This window comes from Nuphar pumila, chromosome 11, assembly GCF_984573655.1.
Source record: "Nuphar pumila chromosome 11, dmNupPumi1.hap1.1, whole genome shotgun sequence".
Taxonomy (NCBI): Eukaryota; Viridiplantae; Streptophyta; class Magnoliopsida; order Nymphaeales; family Nymphaeaceae; genus Nuphar; species Nuphar pumila.
In genome coordinates, this window is record NC_143259.1 from 90,752,072 (window position 1) to 90,777,567 (window position 25,496).

Below are 25,496 nucleotides of genomic sequence, written 5' to 3' on the forward strand. Positions count from 1 at the left end.
GCTTGATTTTTACTTAGATATAAATCCATAATTTTTGTAGCGAAAAAAATTTGTAGGGTAGTTTTGTAATTTTACTCAAAATAGAGATTTTTTACCTTAACCCACTTCTTTGAGTGAAAAAAAAAAGTGGAAATGCACTCTTAAGCAAACAATAAAAGCTCTCTCCCTTGCGCACAGATCGGCCCTCAAATCGCTCTTACGACTCCTAGGGTGCATGAATACCCTCTAATGGCCTCTACACAAATGAGAAAGTCAACCCTCAAGAGGTCTTTAAAATCCAAAAAATAAAAAACAAGTTTCGTCCCTAAGGTGCATCGTAGGATATAGCACAATACAAGGTTGTATTGTATGATACACACTCATATCGCGATACGAGTGTTTATCGTATTTGTATCACTTTTGCCCATAGTAATGAGTATCGTACTGTATTGTACGATACAATATGATACAACATTAATAAAAACCACAAGTATTGGAAAAGGAATGGTATGTAATGACCTTAGAACCCTAAACCCACACTATCCAAAAGAAAATGAATATTGTCCAACCACAAAGAATAAAACTAATTTATCGGCGGGACATGGCAGAGGAACTTAATATGAAAGATTTGGGAAGATAGGACCAAATCCCATATTATGTTGATCACTGATTATCAAAAGTTTACCATAGAATCCTTAAACAAGCTCATTCCTTAAGCAAATCATGAAATGAGAAAATTAAAGAAACAAAACACACACAAAATGGTACTCAAATCTTCCCAAATAGTGCTTATGACCTTTTTGCCATTCCCATTCCGGGTCTTCTATCATATGATCAAATTAGTTAGACTATGGTGAGAAATTAGAGAAACTTTGAATATCAAATCAAGTCCAAATCCTTATAATCTTAGCAATTGTGAATGGTGTGAGACCTGTTAAGATATGCATATATGCATATACATGTATGTATATAAATATATATAATGCATATATACATTTTATATATTTTATCAATGTAATAGGTAAATACTCAAATAGGGGTATTTTCATATTTTCATAGCTTTGTAATAGGTTGTGCCCATTAGGGACACAACAGTTTTTTTATCTTTATTTTTATAGACTAGGTATTTTACTTAAGGTTGACGGCGTATTTGTAATCAGCCCATAGAGTCATTGGGACCTCCCAAATGGCTCTATTTCTAGCCGTTGGGGAGTGTCCCAATGGCTCTCAAGGGCCTTGTTGTGCATAAATAAGGGTACCTCCCCTCATGTAATGTTAATGCTTTCTCAAACATTTTGGATAATACAAAATTCTATATTTGTATTGTGTTCTTGGCCCCTAAATGGCTGATGTGCACGTGTTTATGTGATTGACCCAAGAGTGGTCTTTGTGCTCTTTGATATTGTGTTCGTGTAAGCCCATAAGAAGCACTCTCTTGTTCTTTTTCTTGTTTGGAGCCTTGGTGATCTTGGGTTGTGACTTTTAGTGAAGATAAAGAGGAGGATCGTGAAATTGGTGGAGCATTGGTTCATTGGTCGTTGCTTCGGAAAGCGCACCATCAAACCACTTCAACATTTTTTTGCTATCTTTTTTCTCTCTTTCTTTCTAGTTTTCTCTCTCTTTTTATCTTTTGTAAAAATGGCAAATGAAAGAGAAGTTGTCATCTTCGTTCCCATGAGACCCAATGATACAAACTATGTGACGTGGGCATCCATAGTAAAACAGAAAATATGAGAAAAGGGTCTACGGAATTTAGTTGATGGTACCGAAAGAAAGCCTAAATTTATGCTTACCAAGATCGAGAATGGCAAGGAAGTAGCACTTCAAGAAGATAAAATGTCTAAAGTCATTGTCGAATATGAAAAAAAATGGAAAGAATGGAAGATGGGTTATTCAAAAATTATTGGATGGCTTATCAATAGTGTTGACATCAAAAAGTACTCAAGTTTGGTAAAATTTGATTTTGCTAGTAACAATACTTATAAATAGTATTGTTTACACAAGAAAAAATGAGCATTAGGGAATACTATAAAGAATTTTTTCTTCTTTGGAATGAATTGGCTCTTTTAGAGACTAAGTGGCATTGCCCTTTAAGACATAGAACTTTATTAAAATCAAACCAAAACAAAACTTTTTTCCCAATTTGTAAATGGACTTAGACTCGAATTTGAAGGGACCAAATTAGCCCTTCTTAGTAGAGGAGTACCTTTCATAGTAAAAATGCTTGAAGAATTAACTATGGAGAAAAATAAATTAAAGAAACCTTCATCTACTAAAGATGAAAAATCGGTGCTATATATATAAAAGCCCAAAACCACATAAGGGCTTATAAGCTCTCTCACTTTGGGAGAAGCTCAAATGATTATGGGAGAAACTCCAATGATTATGAAAGAAGTCTAATGAAATATACGAAAATACAAAATGAGGGTTGTTAAGAGTTTACAAGATCATAAACACAAAGTGCACATGCACATGCATAAGTCTAAGGGACAATACAAGAGCATAAAGGCAAAACACAAGCACTAAGTGCATTTAAGACATTAAAGAACTAAAGAGAAGAACACAAAACATAAAAATATTCATCTTAGCATGAATGATTAGGAGAAGCATTGGAAAATAAAAGGGAATAAAAGACCCTATTTATACATATACAAGAAAGAAGCAGACCTTAATAGAGTTGTTGCATTGTTTCAACAGCTCCATTGACTAGCCAACTCTATGTTGACCAGTTAAAAAAGAAACCAACAGCTTTATTTGGTATTTGATCAAATAGTCCCTATAAAAACAGAAAATGACAAAAAAATAAAATAAAAGTACTAATGTGCCCCTAATGGGCACAGCCTATTACAAGAACTGAAATAACCAAAATACCCCTAATATGTATTTAACAATTATATCATTATAAATAATATATATATATGAATATACATATATACATGTACAACTTAACAATACGTATATGTATGCATACCAAAGTATACATCCATCTTCACACCCCCTCTCAAACTTATAGTGACTCACTGTAAGTTTAAAATTACAAAAAAAGAAATCCATTGCATAAAATGTCTTCATGGACTTCGTCAAGTTTTTCTCTTTGGTGCTTCTTAAAAGGGTGCTCAAGCATCAAGCATACGCTCCATTACACAGAGGATCTTCAATATCATCAATTCTTGAAAACCTATAAATAGAGCTAACAAGAGCAATCTAACAAAAAAAAATTGTATGTATATATATATATATGGAGAGAGGATGGCCAAACACAAAAAAAAATACAATATATAAAAAAAATATTTAACAAGGTAATTTAGCATTTTTCAAAATCATTTAAAGAATTATCTTTGAAAAAACATTAATTTCAAACACGATAGTCATTAATCACTTTAATCATTCATGAAAATCATGCACACATATATCTATCACAAAAGGCATATTAATGCATAATAGGCATGGATTTTCAACATTATCAATACCATGAAGAAATAACTCACAAAGGAGTATAAATCACAAATTATTTTTACCCAACGGAAGATAAGAAATGATTTTAATCACTCAATAAAGATTTAAGAAAAGTCAAATATACATAGATAAATTTCATTTTAGAAGCAACATTAGTCATGTAACGAAAAAATCACTTATGGATTTAAAAAGATAACAATAAAAATCTTTCAAGAACACATGCTTATAAAACTAACAATATCTCAAATAAAACACATAAACAACTCCCAAGGTAACAATAATATATCCTCCATTAACAAATGCTTAGAAAGCATTAATTAAACTTATGCAAAACACATAAGACAATCAATTATGGAATAAATCATGCAACTAAAGCATATTAAATGCATGAAAATATTTCAATAATCATTTCTCATACAAGAGCAAATGATTTTACAAAAATTACGAAGAGATTTAAAAATCTAATATAACATAATAAATGATATTAGCAAATTTTAATGCTAGTTTGACCACCACAAGCAATCACCTCATTAGACCTCTAATCCTCAAAAATCAAGTGGGTCAGCGACTAGAACAAGAGCATAATCATAATGCCACTAATGGGTTAAAACACACAAAACAATGTGAATAACTATCAACATCTTGTGTCTACATAAAATAACACTTAAAACAAGTGAATCAACAACTAGATTAAGAGTATAACCAATGGGTGCACATAACTCACCACATTGAAAAACATCTCTTGCTACATAAAATGACACTCAAAATAAGTGTGTCAGCTACTAAAACAAGAGTATAAACTTAATGTCATTTATGTGCTAAACAAACATACAAAAAAGTGTGAATAAACATCTTGTGTCTACGCACTCAAACCACTTATGAGCTAAACAAACACAAAAAAAAATATAAATAAACATCTTTTGTCTACATATAATGACACTCAAAATAAGTGTATCAACTACCAAAACAAGAGTGAGACCTTAATGTCACTTATGGGCTAAAAAAACACACAAAAGTGTGAACAAACATCTCTTGTCTACATATAATGACACTTAAATATGAGGCATAATAGGAGAAAACACACGAGATAAGAGAGCTTGTAATGAAAACAAACTAATGTCATAAAAAAGGTAAGGAAAAGATATACAAATCAAGGCAGAAATATTAAATTTCACAACCTTTTGAAATACCATGGTTTTAAAAATAGATATAGCCATCACAAATAAACATAATTATAAGAATTTATAATATAAATAGTCAAATATCCAAATGAGTCATACAATACACTCACGGAACCAGAGATCAAACAAATGTCAATTAGAGTAAAACTATAAGCCGTCAATCTAAATTGACAAAACCGAGGTGCACACAACTCACCTCAACAAATAACTCTGGCTCAATAAAAGCAACAAGGCCAAAAACAAAAGATGCATCATATAAAAAATTTGTGATGCAAAAAAAAAATTCAAATCAAATCCAATAACAGTAGATGAAAACTTAGAATGAATATAGTGCAATCATATGCACAATAAGATGTCAATTGATGTAATCATATCCACAATTAATATAAGCAAGTTATAGAGAGAAATAGTTGAAACTAGATTACAAGTCTACTATGAGACAACAATGGCATATAGCATTAAAGAGGGTCAAAACATATATAGAGATTCTCAAATAATCATATAAAAAACCAAGTGCATACACATATACAACTAATAATGGATACTCACAAAGAGATCAAAAACTAATGTATGTGCAATAATCTTAATGACTTAAAGTCAAGCATCTTATACAAAAGCTATGAAAAATCACACAAGATATGCATATGAACACATTTAAGCATATGTGCAAGTGATAGATTAAGGCACTAAGGATATATATCAAAGAGGCAACAATATAAAAAATAATATTTTATAAATAGCAAGTATGCAATGAATCAAGAGTTTAATCAAGAACACACATGTCCACCAAAGATCTAAGTGGACAATCACATCCATCAATAACAAACAAGTACTAAAGTGAATCATGAGAGAAACACTTATAACACCCACAAAGGGCAAACACAAATAAGCTTCTCATCATTCTTAACTTGATATGTTATTAAAAACTAAGTACATGTAAGATAATTTTCATTAAAGAGCCATGAGACTAAGAAAATAACACAATCATAAGGACCATAAAAGGACCAACAAGAGAAACACCCAATAACATAACTATTGTCCCACAAAAGAACCACAAAAGGCATTTATGAAAGTAAATGACTCTCATAAGAAAACATGTTCAACACCTTATGCAAGAATAGACAATCTCATTCTTTATGTAAAGCAATCACAAGTGCACAAAGATCAAATATCAATATAAAAATTATTTATTTATAAGCTAGATCATAATTTTTAATACTTTATAATCTACTTTAAGTTTCATATAAGAATTCACCAAGAGTAAAGAGAGAAAAAATAAACACAAAAGCAAAATTTTATAAGATTATACTTGTGAAAGGCATACAACACCATTTCAAATTATTTTAAAATATATGGTAATTTTTCAAAAAGAAACAAAACAAAGTTCAATAATAAATACGAACATGATTTGACATTTATAAAAATGAATTGTTCAAATAAAACATCAAATGCCCAAGAATACTAAATCATATAAGTACATATCAAATAAAGCAAGTTTTGAAAAACTAAGATTCAAACTAGATCTCATAAAAGCATACACATATATAATTTCACAAGATCAAACAAATATTATAAACCTTATAAAATATTTAATAAAAATAAATCTAAACATAAATTTAAAAAAAATAAAGATATTATTTTTTTATAAAAATAATTAATATTTCAAAGATAAAGAAAATGAGTGTTTTTTCATGCATAATGCATGAGATAAATAACACAAGTAACACTTAAAGATATAAGATTCATACCGAGTGAAGATTTTTCTTGAATTTAAGCCACACAACGATCACGAAGTGTGAACTCGAACCAAAGAATCCCAAGACCCAAAAGAGGCAAAATACTAAAAAGGATTTTTTAGCCTAATACCATGTAATGAAATATGCAGAAATACAAAATAAGGGTCTCTAAGAGTTTACAAGATCATAAACACAAAGTGCACATGCACATACATAAGTCCAACTAAGGGGCAATACAAGAGCACAAAGGCACAGCACAAGCACTAAGTGCATTCAAGACATTAAAGAACACAAAACATAAAAAATATTCATCTTATTGAACATGAATGCTCAAGAGAAGCATTAGAAAATGAAAGGAGATAAAATCTCCTATGTATACACATACAAAAGAGAGGAAGACCTCAATAGAGTTGTTGGACTGTTTCAATAGCTCTATTGTAGTCAAAAAAGAACCCAACAACTCTATTTGATATTTGACCAAATAGTCCCTATAAAAACATAAAAGGACAAAAAGAAAAGAATAAAGTAAAAGTATTAATGTGTCCCTAATGGGCACAGCCTATTACAAGGACTGAAATAACCAAAATACCCTTAATAGGTATTTAACTATTACATCATTAGAAATAAAATATGTATACATATATATATGTATATATGTACTATATGAACTAAATATATATATATATGAAAATACATATATATATACATGTACAACTTAACAATACCTATATGTATACACACCAAAGTATGCATCCATCTTAACAAGAAGCTCAAACGATCACGGAAGAAATTTCTATGAATATAAGAAGAGTAGTAAATTAATGTCACTTTTGCAATGAGCTGGGTCACATCAAGCCTTTTTGCCCAAAAAGAAGAAGAGAAGATCGAAGAGATGAAAAAAAAAGCAACTTTTGTGAGAACATCTTTTGAAAGGAATGATGTAAATAAAAACTCAATGTCGTTGTCTCAATGTCTCTAGCGCAACTCATAGATACATTACAACCAATGTTTAAAAATCAAGCATCTTCTTTCTTTGATGCATGTGGTCATATCCACATGTATTGATCCCGGTAAGACTTCTTGCATTATTAATTCCAGAGTTTCTTTTCATATGACTCCAAATGAGTTCATACTATCTAAATGGCATACTAACCCAAATGATTCTTATGTTTCACCCGCCAATGGAACTTCTTTAAAAATCAAACGTTTTAAAACTTTGCAAAAACATCAAACTTTTCATGTACCAAATGTTAGAATAGTATCAAAATTGAATTTAAATATCCTATTTATTTCCAAAATTGTGGATCATGGGTGCAAAATTTCTTTCAAGGGTTGTTTGATACAGGATCTTCAGTCCGGAAAGCCGATTGGGTGAGGTCATAGAAGAGGAGACCTCTATGTAATGGACAACCTTGAATTATCAAAACATATTTTTTGTAATTTTATAGAAAATTGGCACAAAAGACTAGATCATCCTAATATATCAAAATTATATTTGTTTTCATTTCTTTCAAATTATAAAAAAAAGAATTTAGTTTGTGAAAATTGTATTCTTGGTAAAATGAAATCCTTGCCATTTGGACCTAGTCATTTTATATCTAAAAAACCATTTGAGTTAGTGCATTCGGATGTATTGGGACCGACTCTGATTGTATCCAAAAGAGGAGTATCGTACTATGTTATTTTCGTGGATGATTATAGTAGACACACTTGAATATATTTCCTTAAGCACAAATCCAAAGTATTTGATTGTTTTAAAAATTTTCATTATTATGCAAAAACTCAATTTAAAGCCAACATTAGAATCTTTAGATCTTATTTCAGAGGAGAATTTTTATCAAATGACTTCAAAATTTATCTTGATTTACATGAGATTATTCATCAAAAATCATGTCCTAATACTCTTCAATAAAATAGGCTAGCCAAAAGAAAACATAGACATATTATTGAAACTACTAGAACACTTTCTATATAAATAAATATTCATAGAAGATTTTAGGTCGAAGTCGCCCTTACGACGATCTATTTAATAAATGGAATGCCTTCAAATACTATTGAAAATTTTTTTCTTATTGAAAAATTATTTACAACTCCTCCCAATTATAAAAGGTTTAAGAGTTTTTTGTTGTAAATGCTTTGTCCTTACCAACAAGAATGACAAACTTTCCGCTAAAGTTATTCCTTGTGTTTTCTTGGGATATAACAAAAACAAAAAAATATTGAAGATCATCCTCCATGTGCCCTAGAAAGATATTCCCAAAATCAAGACATAGATTTATCTAGTATTAAAAAATCTATGAAGATTTTCAAAGCTCCAAGTATATTTATGTCATATGACTTTTAAACCCAAGTATAGAGTATAATGATGCTCAGAATCATAAAGAATGGATGAGAGCCATTAATAATGAATTAGGAGTTTTAGAAAAAACAAAAACTTAAAAAATTCAAACATTACTTAAAGAAAAGAAAATCATAGGGTAGATGGGTTTACAAAATTAAAACCAAAAGTAATGGAACGAGAGATATAACGATAGACTTGTAGACAAAAGATATAGTCAAGAGTACAGAATATACTATGATGAAACATTTGCTCTAATTGCTCGAATGACTACTGTTAAAACTCTTTTTTCTATAGTCATGATTAAAAAATTGTTCATCTTTCAAATGGATGTTAAAAATGTTTTTTTGGATGGTAACCTTAATGAAAAAAATTGCATAGAACCCCCACCAGGATTAAGGTTGGCACATGGAAAAGTCTTTCAGTGGCGCAAGGCTTTGTACGGTCTAAAACAAGCTCTTAAGGCTTAGTATAATCGATTTAGTAGTATAATGACACAACTTGGCTTTAAATCTTGTTATACTGACACTACATTATTTGTTAAGTCTTATAATACAGGCATGGTAATATTACTTCTTTATGTTGATGACATGAGTATCACAGGAAGTGTTAAGCAAGGAGTTGGTCATATCAAAGATGTTATCAAGGCTAACTTTGATACGGCAGATCTTGATTTTTTACGATATTTTATTAGAATTGAAGTGGCTTACTCACCTCGTGGTTACTATTTGTCACATACTAAGTATGCAGCAGAGATCATAGAACGATCAGGGCTTTCTGATGAAAAATAGGTTGATACTCCAGAAGTCATCAATGTCAAGATAAAGAAGGATGATGGAGAACCTTTGAAAGATGCAACTCAATAGAGACAGATAATTGGAGCTTTATCTTATCTCTCTATTACTCACCCTTATATTACACATGACATTCACTTTGCTAATCAATTTTAGCATGCTCTTACTACAATACATAAGAATATTGTAATAAGGATTATTAAATATATCAAAAATACTATTAGTTAAGGTTTATTTTTGTTATCTTCTTGTTAGAAATTGCATATTCAAACTCTAGTTTTTTGTGTTTTTGTAGGAGATTTGTTGATTTTGTGAAAATGTAAAAAACAACAAAAAGGTGTCTTTGTCTTCCACAGAAGTAGAGTACCGAGCTATGACAACCGCTAGTTTTGAGTTGGTATGATTGAAACAATTATTAGAAGACTTGGGAGTTTACATAGCAGAACCATCAAGATTATGTTATGACAACAAAAGTGCAGTTTACATCACCGGCAATCACATATTTCATGAGCGGATTAAACACACAGAAATGGACTGTCATTATGTCAAAGAATAAGTATTGAATAAGAGCATTACTTTGCCATATGTATCATCCGAGTATCAATTGGCAGACTTCATCAAAGCACTTCCGTCACCAAGATTTCAATTTATCCTTGGCAAACTCTCGGTTGTGGCACCGTAAGTTTGAGGGGGTGTTAAGATATGCATATATGTATATACATGTATGTATATAAATATATATATATATAATGTATATCTACAGTATATATATTTTATCATTGTAATAGGTAAATACTCAAATAGGGGTATTTTCATCTTTTTGTAGCTTTGTAATAGGTTGTGCCCATTAGGGGCACAACGGTCTTTTATCTTTATTTTTATAGACTAGGTATTTTACTTAAGGTTGAGGGCATATTTGTAATCAGCACATAGAGTAGCTGGGACCTCCCCATCGGCTCTATTTCTAGTCGTTGGGGAGTGTCCCAATGGCTCTCAAGGGCCTTATGTATAAATAGGGGTATCTCCTCTCATGTAATGTTAATGCTTTCTCAAGCATTTTGGTTATACAAAATTCTATATTTTTATTGTGTTCTTGGCTCCTAAGTGGCCTATGTGCATGTGTTTATGTGATTGACCCATAAGTGGTCTTTGTGCTCTTTGATATTGTGTTCTTGTAAGCCATAAGAGGCACTCGCTTGTTCTTTTTCTTGTTTCATTACACTTCCCTTGGATTCTTTGAGAATTCACTCAACCTGACCACCCTGGACAACAATATACTCTAATAATGAACTGGATGCATTAGCTTAAACATGCATATCAAATTCATCTTGCTCCTGATATTATATACCAAGAATATACTGACTTAGATGGCCTATTGGGACCTGAAGCAAAATATCTAAATAATGATATAACCAATTAGTGCTTAGCTAAGGATAAGCTCTTGGCTCCACATGAGCGGCAAATGGAAAGATGATCCACCAGCACAGACCACATCAACCTTATGCAGATAAAGTATTGACCGACAGTTGAGAAGAATAATCTATTTAATGTTAATAGGCACACTGCCGTCACCCATATCTACCTGGTGAATCATAGTACTCTGGCTCATCGTAGAAGAGCATTGCTTCACGCAGTCGATGTCGTTTTCCGTCAGTTCCCGCATACTGGAAAGTGGTATGAACTGCATATGGTTCCAGTCTTAGCTGCTGATACATTGCCTGTAAGCAAAGTTTATGAGCATGCAGATGATATAAGCAACTACAGACAAATATTGAGCTTTCATCACAATCTACATTTCCAGATTCACAATTCAAGTGTATCAGAGAACCGGAAAACATCATAAATCATTTCATAACTAAATGTGGCTTGGATCAAGAGCATCTACCAATTATACCTGGACAAAATATGTATGGCCACTGCAGAAAATACTAGCTGGAAGAATTCCTAGCTTAAGAGTTTGATTACGAGCATAAACCAGTCCACTTTCTTCATCAACCGATGGGCCTAGGGATTTTAGGAGAAGCTCATTGAATCCATTCTGATCCCATATTTTCTCATCAGCTAGAAGCATATCCTTCCATTCTGCTGCAAACTTTTTTGAAGCATCTGTGGGTCGCCAGTGGAAAATTCCAATATTGTACGCACCAGTTACTGATGACATCACAACAAAGTTTGGCCTTTCAGTCACTTTATTAGCTATATAAATTGCAATCTTGAATGTGGGATCTTGACTTCATAATTCATGATTGCCAATAAAAGCAAAGTGAGAAAAGAATGCTCAGAAGCTCTTTTGTTTCTTAATATGGATAAAAGTATGAAGATCAGTCATAAAAATCCCAGCAACACGTATGCAAAATTTCCAACAAACAAAATTTAACAACTTACGGTAAAAGATTGTCTCTCACCATGTCTCCAGTCCTCCAATCTATCATCAACAACCGTAGGTATCACCTGATCACTGGAAGTTAAGATGTCTGCTCCAGGATAGCGAGCAATATATGGAAGTGGATTCTGTTGAAAAATCGCAAAGTATCATTCTTAGTAAGAAAGCTGCAGAATTTGTATCCCAAAATTCAGGTTCAGGTACTACTAAAAAGACGAATCATGACATGTATTTGAAACCAAATATTGTAGTTCTCGTGTTGAATAACAAGTAAAACTAAAAAAATCTTTTCAAGAAACAACACCAAGGAAGGATGTATGATTAAATGTTTCTAGAATTAAACCAGCTAAAGCAATTACCTTACAGATCAAATGCTGTAAAGCTCATACTAATATTGATAGTATAGCAAGGAGAAATATTATCCATGTAGAATTTAAGACAGATGATTAGCCTATATCTAAATCAGAATTACCACTGGAAACAAAATATTACTACATAATAAAGAATAACAAAGCACATACTACTGACTCAAGTAGAAAACTTGTGTTGTTTCAGTTAGTAAATTGTGTTCCCTCTTCAACTTGTTTTGATGGTTCAAAAATTTTAGCTGTCAGTTATCACAATGAACATGACACAGTTGTTAGTGAAAGTTTTCTCCAGAACCTGCGAACGAGAAACTAAGAGGAGGAAGAGAGAGTGAGGCTGCAACGAGTCACGGTTTTCATAATGAAAAACCGTGACCTCTTTCTTTAATATATAGACAAAAACCTAATACAAGGTCTTCACTATGACCCTGATAAGTTGAGGGTATTTACAAGTATGTCCATTATATGTTGGACATGATCCACACAAGTAGTCTTGGATCCGGATCCAAACTTAAATACAAAACAAGAACCATGTCTAATAGTCTCTCTCAAGTTGTGCATGATTTTGGATCATGGACAACTTGCTCTTTAGGAACCAAAAACGGCACTTTGTGAGTCCTTTAGTAAACAAATCAGCCACTTGGTCTTCTGTTCTAATATAATGAAGCTCAATCTCTTTTTCTTCAATCTTCTGCCTGATAAAATGTTGATCAATCTCAATGTGCCTGGTCTTGCTGTGATGAATGGGATTAAGAGATATTTGAATAGCACTTTGGTTGTCACAAAAGAGAAAGCAACTAGCAATTGGCTCTTCTAGCTCTGTTAACAAATGTCTAGTCCATGTTACTTCTGTCGTAGCAACAACCATCGCCCTGTATTCTGCTTCTGTGCTACATCTAGCCACTGCTTTTTGTTTTCTACTACTCCAGGAAATAAGATTGGCACCAATGAAAATGCCATACCCTGAAACTAACTTTCGATCATCAGGATCTCTGGCCCAGTCTGCATCTGAATAAGCAATGATGTCATGAGCAGTATTTATAGATCTGCTTTTGGTGTACAAAAGTCTATCTCCAACAGTACTCTTCAAGTATCTTAGTATCCTTTTTACTGCATCCATGTATCATGTCCTTGGCTCATGCATAAATTGAGAAACTTGATTGACTGAGTATGTGCTATCGGGCCTAGTAAATGTAAGATATTGAAGCATCTCAACTAAACTCCGATGTTTGGTGGGATCATGATACAAGTCTCCGTCTTGCGCACTTAATTTCTGGTTAAGTACACTAGGAGTAGCAAGAGGTTTGCAATCCTTCATTCCACCCTTTCTAACAGATCCAAGGTGTATTTATGTTGGGTCAAAGTAAGCTTATTTCCTTTATTCCAAGAAAGTACCGAAGATTTCCAAGGTCCTTCATTTTGAATCTTTGGCTTAATCTATGTCACATGAGTGCGGGTGCGACACGGGTGCAGCGCAATTTCAAAAAATTCGGACACGGGGACTCGGCTATATATATATATATATATATATATATATATATATATATATATATATATATATATATATATATATATATATATATATATATATATATATATATATATATATAAAATAAATTAACACATAAAGATTGTAAATTTTAAAGCAAAAATAAAAAAACAATTCTTAACAACACAAACTTACCAAAATATAACACATAAAGAAACTTGTGAGTGTGGTAAACAACAAAACTTATCATAAATTTGCCTCATCGTCTGAATTTGAGGGAAGAACAGGATCGATGTAGTCCATATTGAGAGTATGCAAATTATGTTCTCCCTCCAAGTCAAAATCTTCTGGATTTACATCCTAATTCTTGGATGGTCCACAACTGCATCAAAAAATTACTATATTAGTATATAACTTAAAACTTTAAATACAAATATTTAAATACAAACTTTAAATACAAGAAAAAAAAGTACATATACTCTTCTTTGGTGCGGCGAGAAATTAATCGTAGATTAGAGTGAACATAAACCAAATTCTTTGCTCTTTTACTAGTGAGTTTGTTTCTTTTAATGTTGTGAATTTAAGCATATGTACGCCAATTTCTTTCACAACAAGATGATGTAGCAGGTTGGGATAACAACTTCATTACAAGACGTTGCAGATTTGGTGTCTCTGATCCATATGTTGCCCACCAATTAAGGGGATCTTCCTCGTCCCTTGCCACAAGTGTTGCCAAAGAATCAAATCTCCTTGTAGAAAACTTGTCAAACTCACTATTTACAACCTTAAACATGTGAGGATCATTAAAAAGTTTTCCCAAACATATCATTCTATTTTTTGATATCTCAGGATCTTCATTTGGAGAAACACGACCAACACCTGTTGTCAATCATTTTTTTGCATAGTATTTTGGATTGAGAGAGTGTGTCATGCAATGCAAAGGTGTATTGTTTTTATCCCATCTTCTCACTAAAACTGAATGTACATGATTGTAAAATTCTGAACCATCAAGTGCAATATCTTTCTTCTCATGTTTAAAAATGATACTTTGAACTTTTTCAATCATATTGTCCCACATTTCATAAATTCTATGAAGCATGGGTACATCTCTATCAACTTCTCTCAACATTTCCCAAATAGGCTCTGTAAATTCAACAAAATATGTAATTTTATCCCACCAAAAATCATCACAGATGCATTTTTTGATAGCTTGAGCATTGACATCATCTTCAGTACGATAAAAATCTCAATCTTGATCTGCCACCATCATCATCAATGCATTCTTGAGTTGTTTAATTCTTTTCATCATAACAATAAGAGAAGCAAAACGAGTTTCAGTAACTTGAGGTCAGAATGCCTATTAAATATAGAAAGGGCATGATGATGGTTTACAACAAAATTTCTAATATTTTGAACATCATGCTTTATTTCCTCAATCCATAAGCACATTTCACGTGCATGTGCATCATTTTTTGATGGATTGCATATACTCTTAAGTGTCAAATTTAAACTGTGTGTTACACAAAGAGTCCAAAAAATATGTGAATATGTATCTTCACTTGCCAAATTCATTCCTGCACAACTGCAAACTGGAGCATTGTCAGTAATGATTTGCATCACACTTTCTTCACCCACTTCTTTTATCACTTCGACAAATAATCTCTTTGAATATTCAGCATCTTTATACTCTCCAGATGCATCAACAGTCTTTAAAAAGATTGGCCCATTAAGTGAGTAAGTAATGAAGTTTATCAGTGGTCGCCTTTGTATAGCAGTCCACCCATCAGAAACAATCGGCACTTCATGTCGTTTCCATGCAAATTTTTGGGTCTCTAACAAGTCTTCAATTCTATTTTTTTCCTCTGCAAGAATGATTGTTCTTAGTTTTTCTGAACTAGGAGGCACATAACCACTCAAATTACAATTAGCCAAAGATGTAATCATATCTTTCCAGTATGGACTTCTAGCTACATTAAAAGGAATTGAGCTTGAGTAAAAGAATTGACCAATCTTTTTATCAATTTATGCTCTTGCCATGTTTTTGAATGACGCATGTATTGTTTTATTGCTTTCCATCTTTCTTTTCTTTAAAAGCTCTTCTTGTATATCACTAGCAATAGGAAAAGACAGATTAATCGAATCATTTCTGATCTCTATAATTTTCTTCTTTTCAACTTCCTCTTATTCTTTCTTTAATTGCTTTAACATGTCTTTGTCAACCCTAGAACATGCCCTAATTCCTTGACCACGAATATGCAAAAGATGTGCTTTCACACGCGTATAAGAACCTGTGAAAACAGTCTTACATAGATTACAATGAAACTGCATATTCCCACCACCTCCAGCTTTTATCCCTTTTGTCACAAGCCTCCAAAGTGGTTGAGAATCTTCTAATTCAGGGTTAGAACTTGAACCAAATGTATTGACACTACCGCTAGAACTTGCCATTATATCTGAAAAGTGAAAACTGAAAAGAAAATAAGTAAATAAAATAGAATCTTGTAATTCAAACCCTTGTTGAATTTTGTCAAGCCCCTCTTCTACGAGCAGAGGGTGAGGGCTGTCAAAAAATAAGAACGAGGCAGGGGCAGAACCCGCTGCCTTGTTATTTTTTCGGACAGGGGTGTAATAACCACAAATTTTTATGCGTAAATTTGCATAATTTATGTGTTATGGGCCTGGGATCCACCTTTCGGATCCAAGATCCATATGTGAATAATATCATATTTGAAATATATATATAATATAATAAATTAATAAAAAGATTAATAAAAATATGTAAGGGATCCACAGTTGGATCCATTTGGACCCAGCCTATGGATCCACTTCGCAATGGGTAGCGGGTCCAAATTTGTGGACCCTAATAACCATCGAATCTGCACCGGGTCCCGGGTTTGGACCCGAGTCGCGTCCCCTGTAGCAGGTAAGTAACGAAAATATATATATATAAAAAGAGGAACTCTTCGACCCGGGTCGGACCCAACCCGTATCTGTAACCTGGTAGGGTTTTTAAAACCCGATATCGGGTTGCAGCCTTTAAAAAGAGGGGAAAAGCAAGAATCATGCCTAGGGCACGATTCCTGCTGTATCGAAAGGGAGGAGGGGGGAGCGGTTATAGATGGAGTAACCGAACCCCGCGCCTCTCGGCAAGAGAGAGGGGGGTTTCGGCGATAAAAGGGGAAGTGGAGAGGGGGGCCTCTCTCTCTCTCTCTCTCTCTCTCTCTCTCTCTCTCTCTCGTCGGCAAGGAGGTGTTGTCAGTCTCATCTCCGGCGATTGGAAGGTAGGAGTGCTTGATCGTGCCCACGTCCTTCCCAGTGAGCTATCGGTTTCGGTAGGACCAACTCCAAGCGGTTGCAGCAGCCATCTAACGCCAGGCAACGGTACATGCTCTCTCTCTTGAAATCGAGTGAGGAATGGAATATGGACCGGATTCCATACAATATTTTGAGGGGAAACCCCATCTTGAATTTCTTTGTTCTCTTTTGGGCTTTCGGTGGATCGAATCACATGGAGTTAAGAACGTAAAAACCCTAAGGGGATTTGTGTAGTGGGTTGGTAAGTCTGCCTTATGTTTAGATACATCTGGATCTGGTTAAATCAAGACTCTTGAGGGTGTGTTGTTTGAACGCTGTTTGAACGTCATTGAGTTATATTTTCTTCTAACGTACTCACTTTTTTTATATATGCTTTCTTGATAAGTATCAATCCTTGGGTTGTGTATTTGTATGTACATAATATATATAATTGTCCTAATTTGCATTTCCTTGAGAGGAATTCCTTCCTCTATCTGCATATAAATTATTTCTGTAAATATGACTCTTCAAATCTTAATGTGGGATAATATCTAGTTAACATTATTGCAAAGCAGCTGACTTCTTGTTGTATTATATGGGAAAAGTTGGCGTACCTGTTTTAGTTTATGCATAAAATTTTCAAATTTGATTGAGGCTCTCCGTCCACTTAATATAAAATTTAGCTGCATGAGAATTATCTATCTTGACATATGGGCGATATTTTTTGAGGATTTGAAATACATTATGTTTATGTGCTTTCTGTTTTTGGTCTTAGCTTACTTTTGCTGGGATATCTACATCGACTAGAAGATCTCAGATAAATGTGCATGCACTGGGCAGTTGGTTTAGTTGAGAACAAATCATGTCGACATCACAAAAGATATCCTTTAGTTTGATGTATTTCGACTGGGCCTTGTTATCTGTGTCATACCATGTTTGCAGACAATCTGTTTCCAAGTTCAGTGTCCTAGAAAGATTGTACATGGTTTACTAAGATTGTGGTGTATGATTGGTGATTTGTTGACTCGTGTCTTGGGTGACTATCCTACACAACTTTTTTTTTTGTCTAGTAACCAGTGCTAGAAGCTTCTGTTTGGTAAGCCAACATGGTCTTGGTCCAGACCGCCCAGTGTTCACCAATGCTACTTAGACCATGTGCCTAATATTCATATTATTGTCAACCTTTAAAATTCTTGGAAAATGTTTTGGTGCTTGAGGAGTTTTCTATTTTGTTCTTCACGAGCAGCATTTTAACCATCATGCCAATACATCTTTGAAACAAGCCATAGATCGGCATGTAGGTGTTGAGAAACTCTGTTTTATGTCACATAATATGATACACTGTCTCATTTGATTTTATATGATATGATAATATGTCCTCTTGAAAAATGTTATATTATGACTGAATATGTTTTGCCATAAATCTAACGAGTATTTGATGCAAGGATATCTCACCCAATAAGGATGGAGACTTCCTGTTCAAGTACAAATATGGTGCAATCATACTCCTTGAAGAAAAAGCTTGATGAGCCATACATTCCTAAAGTTCAAATAAAGAGATCGGCTACCTCAAGATGAAGACTTCTTTCTTCTTTAGAGTCATATGTAACAGAACCTTCAGGAACTTGCATATTGCATATTACATACTCATTCATAAACACTATATCATAAAAGTATACGATAGTTTCAAAAAGCTCCTTTTTGAAAACCAATAATTGTACCTTCTTACAACCTTTTATGAAAAAGATATTTTGTCATGTAATAATTGTACCTTACACTATATACAAGACAACATGAAAAAAAGGAATGTAGGAAAAAGACAAAAACATAAAATCGGCTACATGGAGAAAACAAATATAATATGTTTTTGAAAAGACTCTAGTTACCTTCTTTAAAGAAATATTTCTAATATAAGAAGAAGACAAAAACATAAATCGGCTACACAAAAGAAAAACAAATAAAATATGTTTTTGAAAGGACTCTAGTTACCTTTTTACAAAACCATAAAATATTGACTTACTTGAAGTCATCATTCTCTTTACAAAGCATTAAATACCTCCTGTAACAAATCCTTGTTAATATCCTTCTCAAAGAATGTTGACCTTCTTTTGGTCCTCATTCTCTCTGGAGACTTTGAAAAACACAACATAAAGAAAACACTTGACATGACTATGTACAAATAAATATCTCAAAGCACTCATTGTACTTACACTCATTTAAAGCAAAGAAGTACTAATGTACCTCAAATCATTAATTAGAATAAAGACAAAACTACAACCCAACGTTCAATGTACTATTGTAAGAAATAGACTTTTTACATAAAATATGCATTACCTAAAATATTACGACTAGTGTACCCTCTATTTTACTTTTATGGAAAAAGGCATTCTCGAATTTCTCTAAAAGATATTTTTGAAATGACATAACATTTCACATTTCAAAAAGTTACAATTCCAAAATGTAACGACTACTTTTTAAAAGCTATATAAACACACTCAAATAAACTATTCAAACAATGAAATGGAATAGACGTGTGAGCTTACAACGAGAAAAATTCCTATTCGATATTTGAAAAGAGAGCCTTGAAAAAGAAAGAAAAGAGAAAAAGTCAAGTCCAGCTCTGTGACAAAGAGCATCCTTTGAGTGACAAACAGAACATTCTGAGAATCCTTCATTCGTGTATTCATATCATTCTGAAGGTTCTATAGGAAGTATTGTAACTCTGTTATTCACTGTATTCCTTCTTTGTTGAAAGAAGTAGACCTCTGTGAAAGAGGGTGTTGCCCTTCTCTGTTGAGAGAAAAAGACCTCTGTGAAAGAGGGTGTTGTCCTTCTCTGTTGAGAGAAGAAGACCTCTGTGGAAGAGGGTGTGCCCCTTCTTTGTTGAGAGAAGAAGACCTCTGAGGAAGAGGGTGTTGTACTATTTATCCGGTGACTCGGATGTTATAGTGGAAAGCTCAAGTGGTTTGCTTGGGGACTGGATGTAGGTCTGGATACTGACCGAACCAGTATAAATTCTGTGTTTTATGTGTTGTGTCTTATTGCCTGATTATTTTATTTTATCGATCTTTATCGTATTTCACTATTCACCCCCCCTCTAGTGGAATTTCATTTGGTATCAGAGTAGGTTTGCTGGTTTCGACGTAACAAGTCTTCCAGCACAAATGGCATCTACCTCCTATGCTCGTGATATTGAAGGTCAACACGCATCTCGTCCACCCTTCTTCAATGGCTCCAACTATGGATACTGAAAGTGTAGAATGGCTATATTTCTCAAATCCATTGATTTTGCCGTATGGAAAATTGTTGAGCATCCATACACATCTCCATCCACAGACTATAGCTTATGGTCTGATGAAGAAAAGAAAATGGCAAACCTAAATGCAAAGGCTATGAATGTCTTATATTGTGTCATTGATCAAAACGAATTCAATAGAATATCTATATGTGAATCTGCATATGATATTTGGCATTCTTTGGAAGTTATTCATGAAGGAACCAACAAAGTGAAAGAAGCTAAAATTTCATCTCTTGTTAGAAAATATGAGTTGTTCAAAATGAACAAAGATGAACCCATCACAGAGATGTTAAACAGATTTACCAACATCACCAACGATCTGAAATCTCTGGGTGTAACATATTCCCAGACTGAAAAGGTGAAGAAAATCTTGAGATCTCTCACAACTGATTGGGAGAAAAAGACTACAGCTATTGAAGAAGCTCAAGATTTATCTAAGCTTACTTTGGACGACTTAATAGGCAATCTTATGGCCTATGAAGTCCACATGAAAGAAAGAAGGGAAGAAGAGCAACCAGTAAAGAAAACTCTAGCTTTCCCAGCCCTATCTGAGAATGAAGACCCGGATAAAGAATCAGAAATTGCGCTACTCACCAGAAAATTCCAGCGCTTCATGAGAAAGAACCGGCTTCCAAACAGGCACAAGGAAAGAAAAGATCCTAAAGAAGATCCCATGTGCTTTCAGTGTAATAAGCCAGGCCACTTAAGACGTGACTGTCCCCTTCTCAGAAGAAAGTCCAAGACTGAGGAACCAAAGAAGAGGTTCTTCAAGAAAAAGGCTTTGCATGCTCAATGGGATGATTCAGAACCATCCACTAGTGAAGAGTCAAGTGATGATGAAGCCGAAACTGCAAATATGTGCTTCATGGCAAATGAAAGTTCGGTAAGTGAAATCTCTGATTTTTCCTTTGAAGAACTTCTAGATGCTTTTCAAGAACTATTTGAAGAATCTAAAAAATTGAGTTTCAAAAATAAAGATTTAAAATCTGAAAATCTAAAGCTTTCCCAAGAAAATGAAAAACTCAGCAGTAAAAATTCTGAGTTGAAAAAGAAAAATCTTATGCTTATGTCTGAAATTTCTTCTACTAGCTCCAAAACTAAAAATCTGCAAGTAGAAATTTCAGAGCTAAAAAGTAAAACTGAGAACCTCATGAAAACGGTTTTCAAGTTTACTAAAGGTAAAGAGAACTTGGATAAACTCTTATCCTCTCAGAAAGTCTCTTTTTACAAGAATGGTATTGGCTACTCTCATTTCAAAAAGCCATCTTGTATGAATCAAAAGACCACGTTTGTGAAAAGTTCATCTGAACCTAATAAGGACTATTATAATGATAATCTTTTTAACTCCTCTAAAGATATAGACAAACCCAAATCCAAATGGATATGGGTTCCAAAGTCTAACAAAAAAGGACCCGATTGGGTACCAAAAACGAGATTTACCTAATGTTTTGCAGGCTCCAAAGAAGAAGAACAGATGGATACTAGATAGTGGATGTTCAAAGCACATGACAGGACATCCAGACCTTTTTGTTGTTCTTCATCATAAAGAAGGAGGAACCGTCACCTTTGGAGATAACAACAAAGGTTTGATAATTGGTATTGGTAATATTGGTAACATAGATAAACCTCTTATCAAAGACGTTCTCCTTGTTAAAGGCTTAAAACATAACCTACTAAGTATCAGTCAAATGTGTGACACAGGTTATAATGTTAGCTTTAATCATGATGCATGCCTCATAGCAGACACCAATGAAAACATCATCTTAAAAGGTATAAGAAAGAATAATATATATGAACTATACCTAGAAAACATCACAGAACATTGTCTTATAGCTAATAATGACTCTCAACATTTATGGCACTTGAGAATGGGTCATGTAAATTCTAAGTACATGTCTAAATTAGCTAAAAATAAGTTAGTACATGGGTTACCCAAAATTTCTTTTAAAAAGGATTTCTTTTGTGATGCATGTCAATTAGGAAAATTATCAAAATCATCTTTCAAATCAAAAAATATCATTTCAAGTAAAAGACCTTTAGAGCTTCTCCACCTGGATCTTTTTGGTCCCTCTAGAGTAGCTAGTCATAATCACAATAAATACGTTTTTGTTATTGTAGATGACTACTCAAGATTTACTTGGGTAATATTTTTGAAAAACAAAAGTGACACGTTTTGTCAATTTGAAATCTTATGTAAAAAATTACAAAACGAAAAATCTTGTTCTATTGTTAAAATCCGTCGTGACCATGGAGGAGAATTTGAAAATGAACTTTTTGAAAATTTTTGTAACTTGCATGGTATTTCTCATAACTTTGCCTTTCCTAGAGCTGCACCTTAAATTGGTGTAGTAGAAAGAAAGAATAGAACCCTTCAGGAATCTGCCAGGACTATGCTCCAACACAATAATCTTGCTAAATCATTTTGGGCAGAAGCTGTTAATACTGCATGCTACATAACAAATAGAGTTCTCATTAGACCCTTATTAAATAAAACTCCCTATGAACTATTCTATGACAGAACTCCAAGATTAGACTATTTCAAAGTCTTTGGATGTAAATGCTTTATCCTAAACACAAAAGATAGCCTGGATAAGTTTGATGCTAAATCTATTGAAGGCATATTCTTAGGATATTCGAGTCATAGTAAAGCATACAGAGTTTTCAATAAGAGTCATAATACTATTGAAGAATCTATGCATGTTAGTTTTGTGAATCTATTGATCAATCTGTTCATGAGCAAACTAATGATGATGATGTTGAAAGTACAGATTTATTTTTAGATAACACAGCTAAGTCTAATGAAGATGATCATCAAAGAACATTTGTCGATATCAAAGATCATCCTCAAAAGCAGATTTGGGGAGAACTGACAAAGGGGGTTCAGACTAGAGCTCAGTTAGAACGAATTGCAAATATGGCATTCATTTCTCAACTTGAACCAAAGAAGATTGATGAAGCCATCATTAATGAGTTCTGGATGCTAGCCATGACTGAAGAACTGAATCAATTCCAAAGAAATGAAGTTTGGGATCTTGTACCTAGACCGAAGGATCATCCAATCATTGGGACAAGATGGATCTTCAGAAACAAGCTAGACGAAACAGGTAATGTTATAAGAAACAAGGTCAGACTAGTAGCTCAAGGATACAACCAGGAAGAAGGTATTGATTTTGATGAAACATTTGGTCCTGTTGCTAGACTTGAATCTATTAGAATGTTTCTAGCATATGCAAGCTATATGGATTTCAAATTATATCAAATGGATGTTAAAAGTGCTTTCTTAAATGGTTTTATAAATGAAGAAGTGTATGTAAAACAACCTCCAGGATTTGAAAATGAACAATACCCAGATCATGTTTTCAAACTCAAACGTGCTTTGTATGGTTTAAAACAAGCACCTCGTGCTTGGTATGATAGACTTAAAACCTTTCTTTTAAAAACTGGTTTTTCTGTTGGCAAAGCAGATTCTACATTATTTGTTAAAGTAGTGAATAATCATACCCTAATTGTTCAAATATATGTTGATGACATCATCTTTGGATCTTCTAACAGCACTCTTTGTGAAGAATTTTCTAAGTCCATGCAGAAAGAATTTGAAATGAGCATGATGGGAGAACTCACCTACTTTCTTGGACTGCATATTAAGCAAACCAAGGATGGAGTTTTCATCAATCAATCTAAGTATGCTCGTGAACTTCTGAAGAGGTTCAACATGAACTCAACTGCTTCAAAATCCACTCCTATGAGCACTACTACTGTTTTGGACAAAGATGAAGATGGTAAGTCTGTTGATACAAAGGTATACCGAGGTAATGATAGGATCACTTCTTTATTTAACTGCTAGCCGTCCAGATATTATGTTCAGTGTTTGCTTGTGTGCTAGATTTCAGTCAAATCCAAAAGAATCACATCTTAAAGCTGTAAAAAGAATAATGAGATATTTAAAAGACACAGTTGATTTTGGATTATTCTATTCAAAATCCTTTACATTTGATCTAATCTCATACAGCGATGCTGACTTTGCTGGAAGTAAATCTGACAGAAAAAACACAAGTGGAACATGTCATATGCTAGGGCACTCACTAGTATCATGGTTCAGTAAGAAACAAAACTGTGTATCCTTATCAACTACTGAAGCCGAATACATTGCTGCTAGCCTAGCCTGTACACAAGTCATCTGGATGAAACAAACTTTAAAAGATTTTGGTTTAAATTTTGAAAATACAACTATTTTCTGTGATAATACGAGTGCTATAAACTTATCTAAGAATCCTATTTTACACTCACGAACTAAACACATTCAAATAAGACACCACTTCTTAAGAGAACAAGTCTTAAACAACATAATTAAACTAGAATTCATACCCACTAATCAACAGTTAGCAGACATATTCACTAAACCATTAAAACATGAAGACTTCACACGAATTAGAAGAGAACTAGGAATATGCAAACTAAGTGACTTATAAATTAATCACACTTATTATAATACTTCTTATAAGATTTGTTAAAATGTTATTTTAAATAGCTTTCCTTCTTATCGATTTTTGTTAGTCAAACTAAGTTTCCATATTCACGTGCACTTTATATTCTTATAAGACACATTCTTTATGTCTTTCAACTTGTCATCTTTCAAGTACACATCCATTATGACTCCTTGTCCTATCTCCTTTCTCTCATATCCATAAAAACTAATTATATTAAAAGCTATCATAACAATGTTCACATCACTCATCTCATAACTCCTTTATTATTTTTGTCCTTTTGTGAAAACTTTTCTTACGATAAATTGTTTCACCTTTCTACTTAGTTTATGAGAACTCATACTTTTCATTAGTTAAAATCGAATGACTATTTTTTTTGGTTCTTTTACCTTTTTCTAAAAAATCTAGTTGCTATATGTTCTCACGTAAATTTTTTACTATATCATTTGTTATATCATAGATTACGTACACTATATTATATCTCACGTAAATTTTTACTATATCATCTTTTATATCATAGTCAAACGAACTATCTATTATCATCTTTTACAAAAAGTATCATAAAAACACTTGTACTCCACCCATTAGTACATTTTGTATCACCTTTTTTATCTATCTCTCTCTCTTTATATTATTCGTAGCTCCTCATATATTTTATATCTCTCTCCAATCGAGTTTCTTTAAAAAAAATATGTTTAT

The 25,496-nt window shown here is 33.1% G+C and overlaps 1 protein-coding gene across 1 annotated transcript in view; it reads right to left on the minus strand.

Moving 5' to 3' along the window:
• XEG113 (xyloglucanase 113) overlaps positions 1-25,496 on the minus strand; it is a 61,603-nt gene that overhangs the window by 6,839 nt on the left and 29,268 nt on the right. The window contains exons 4-6 of the mRNA XM_089981020.1: positions 11,890-11,995; positions 11,379-11,635; positions 11,067-11,202 (exon numbers count right to left, since the gene is read on the minus strand). Coding sequence (XP_089837146.1) covers positions 11,067-11,202; positions 11,379-11,635; positions 11,890-11,995 — 499 coding nt within the window. The remainder of the gene's footprint in view (positions 1-11,066; positions 11,203-11,378; positions 11,636-11,889; positions 11,996-25,496) is intronic.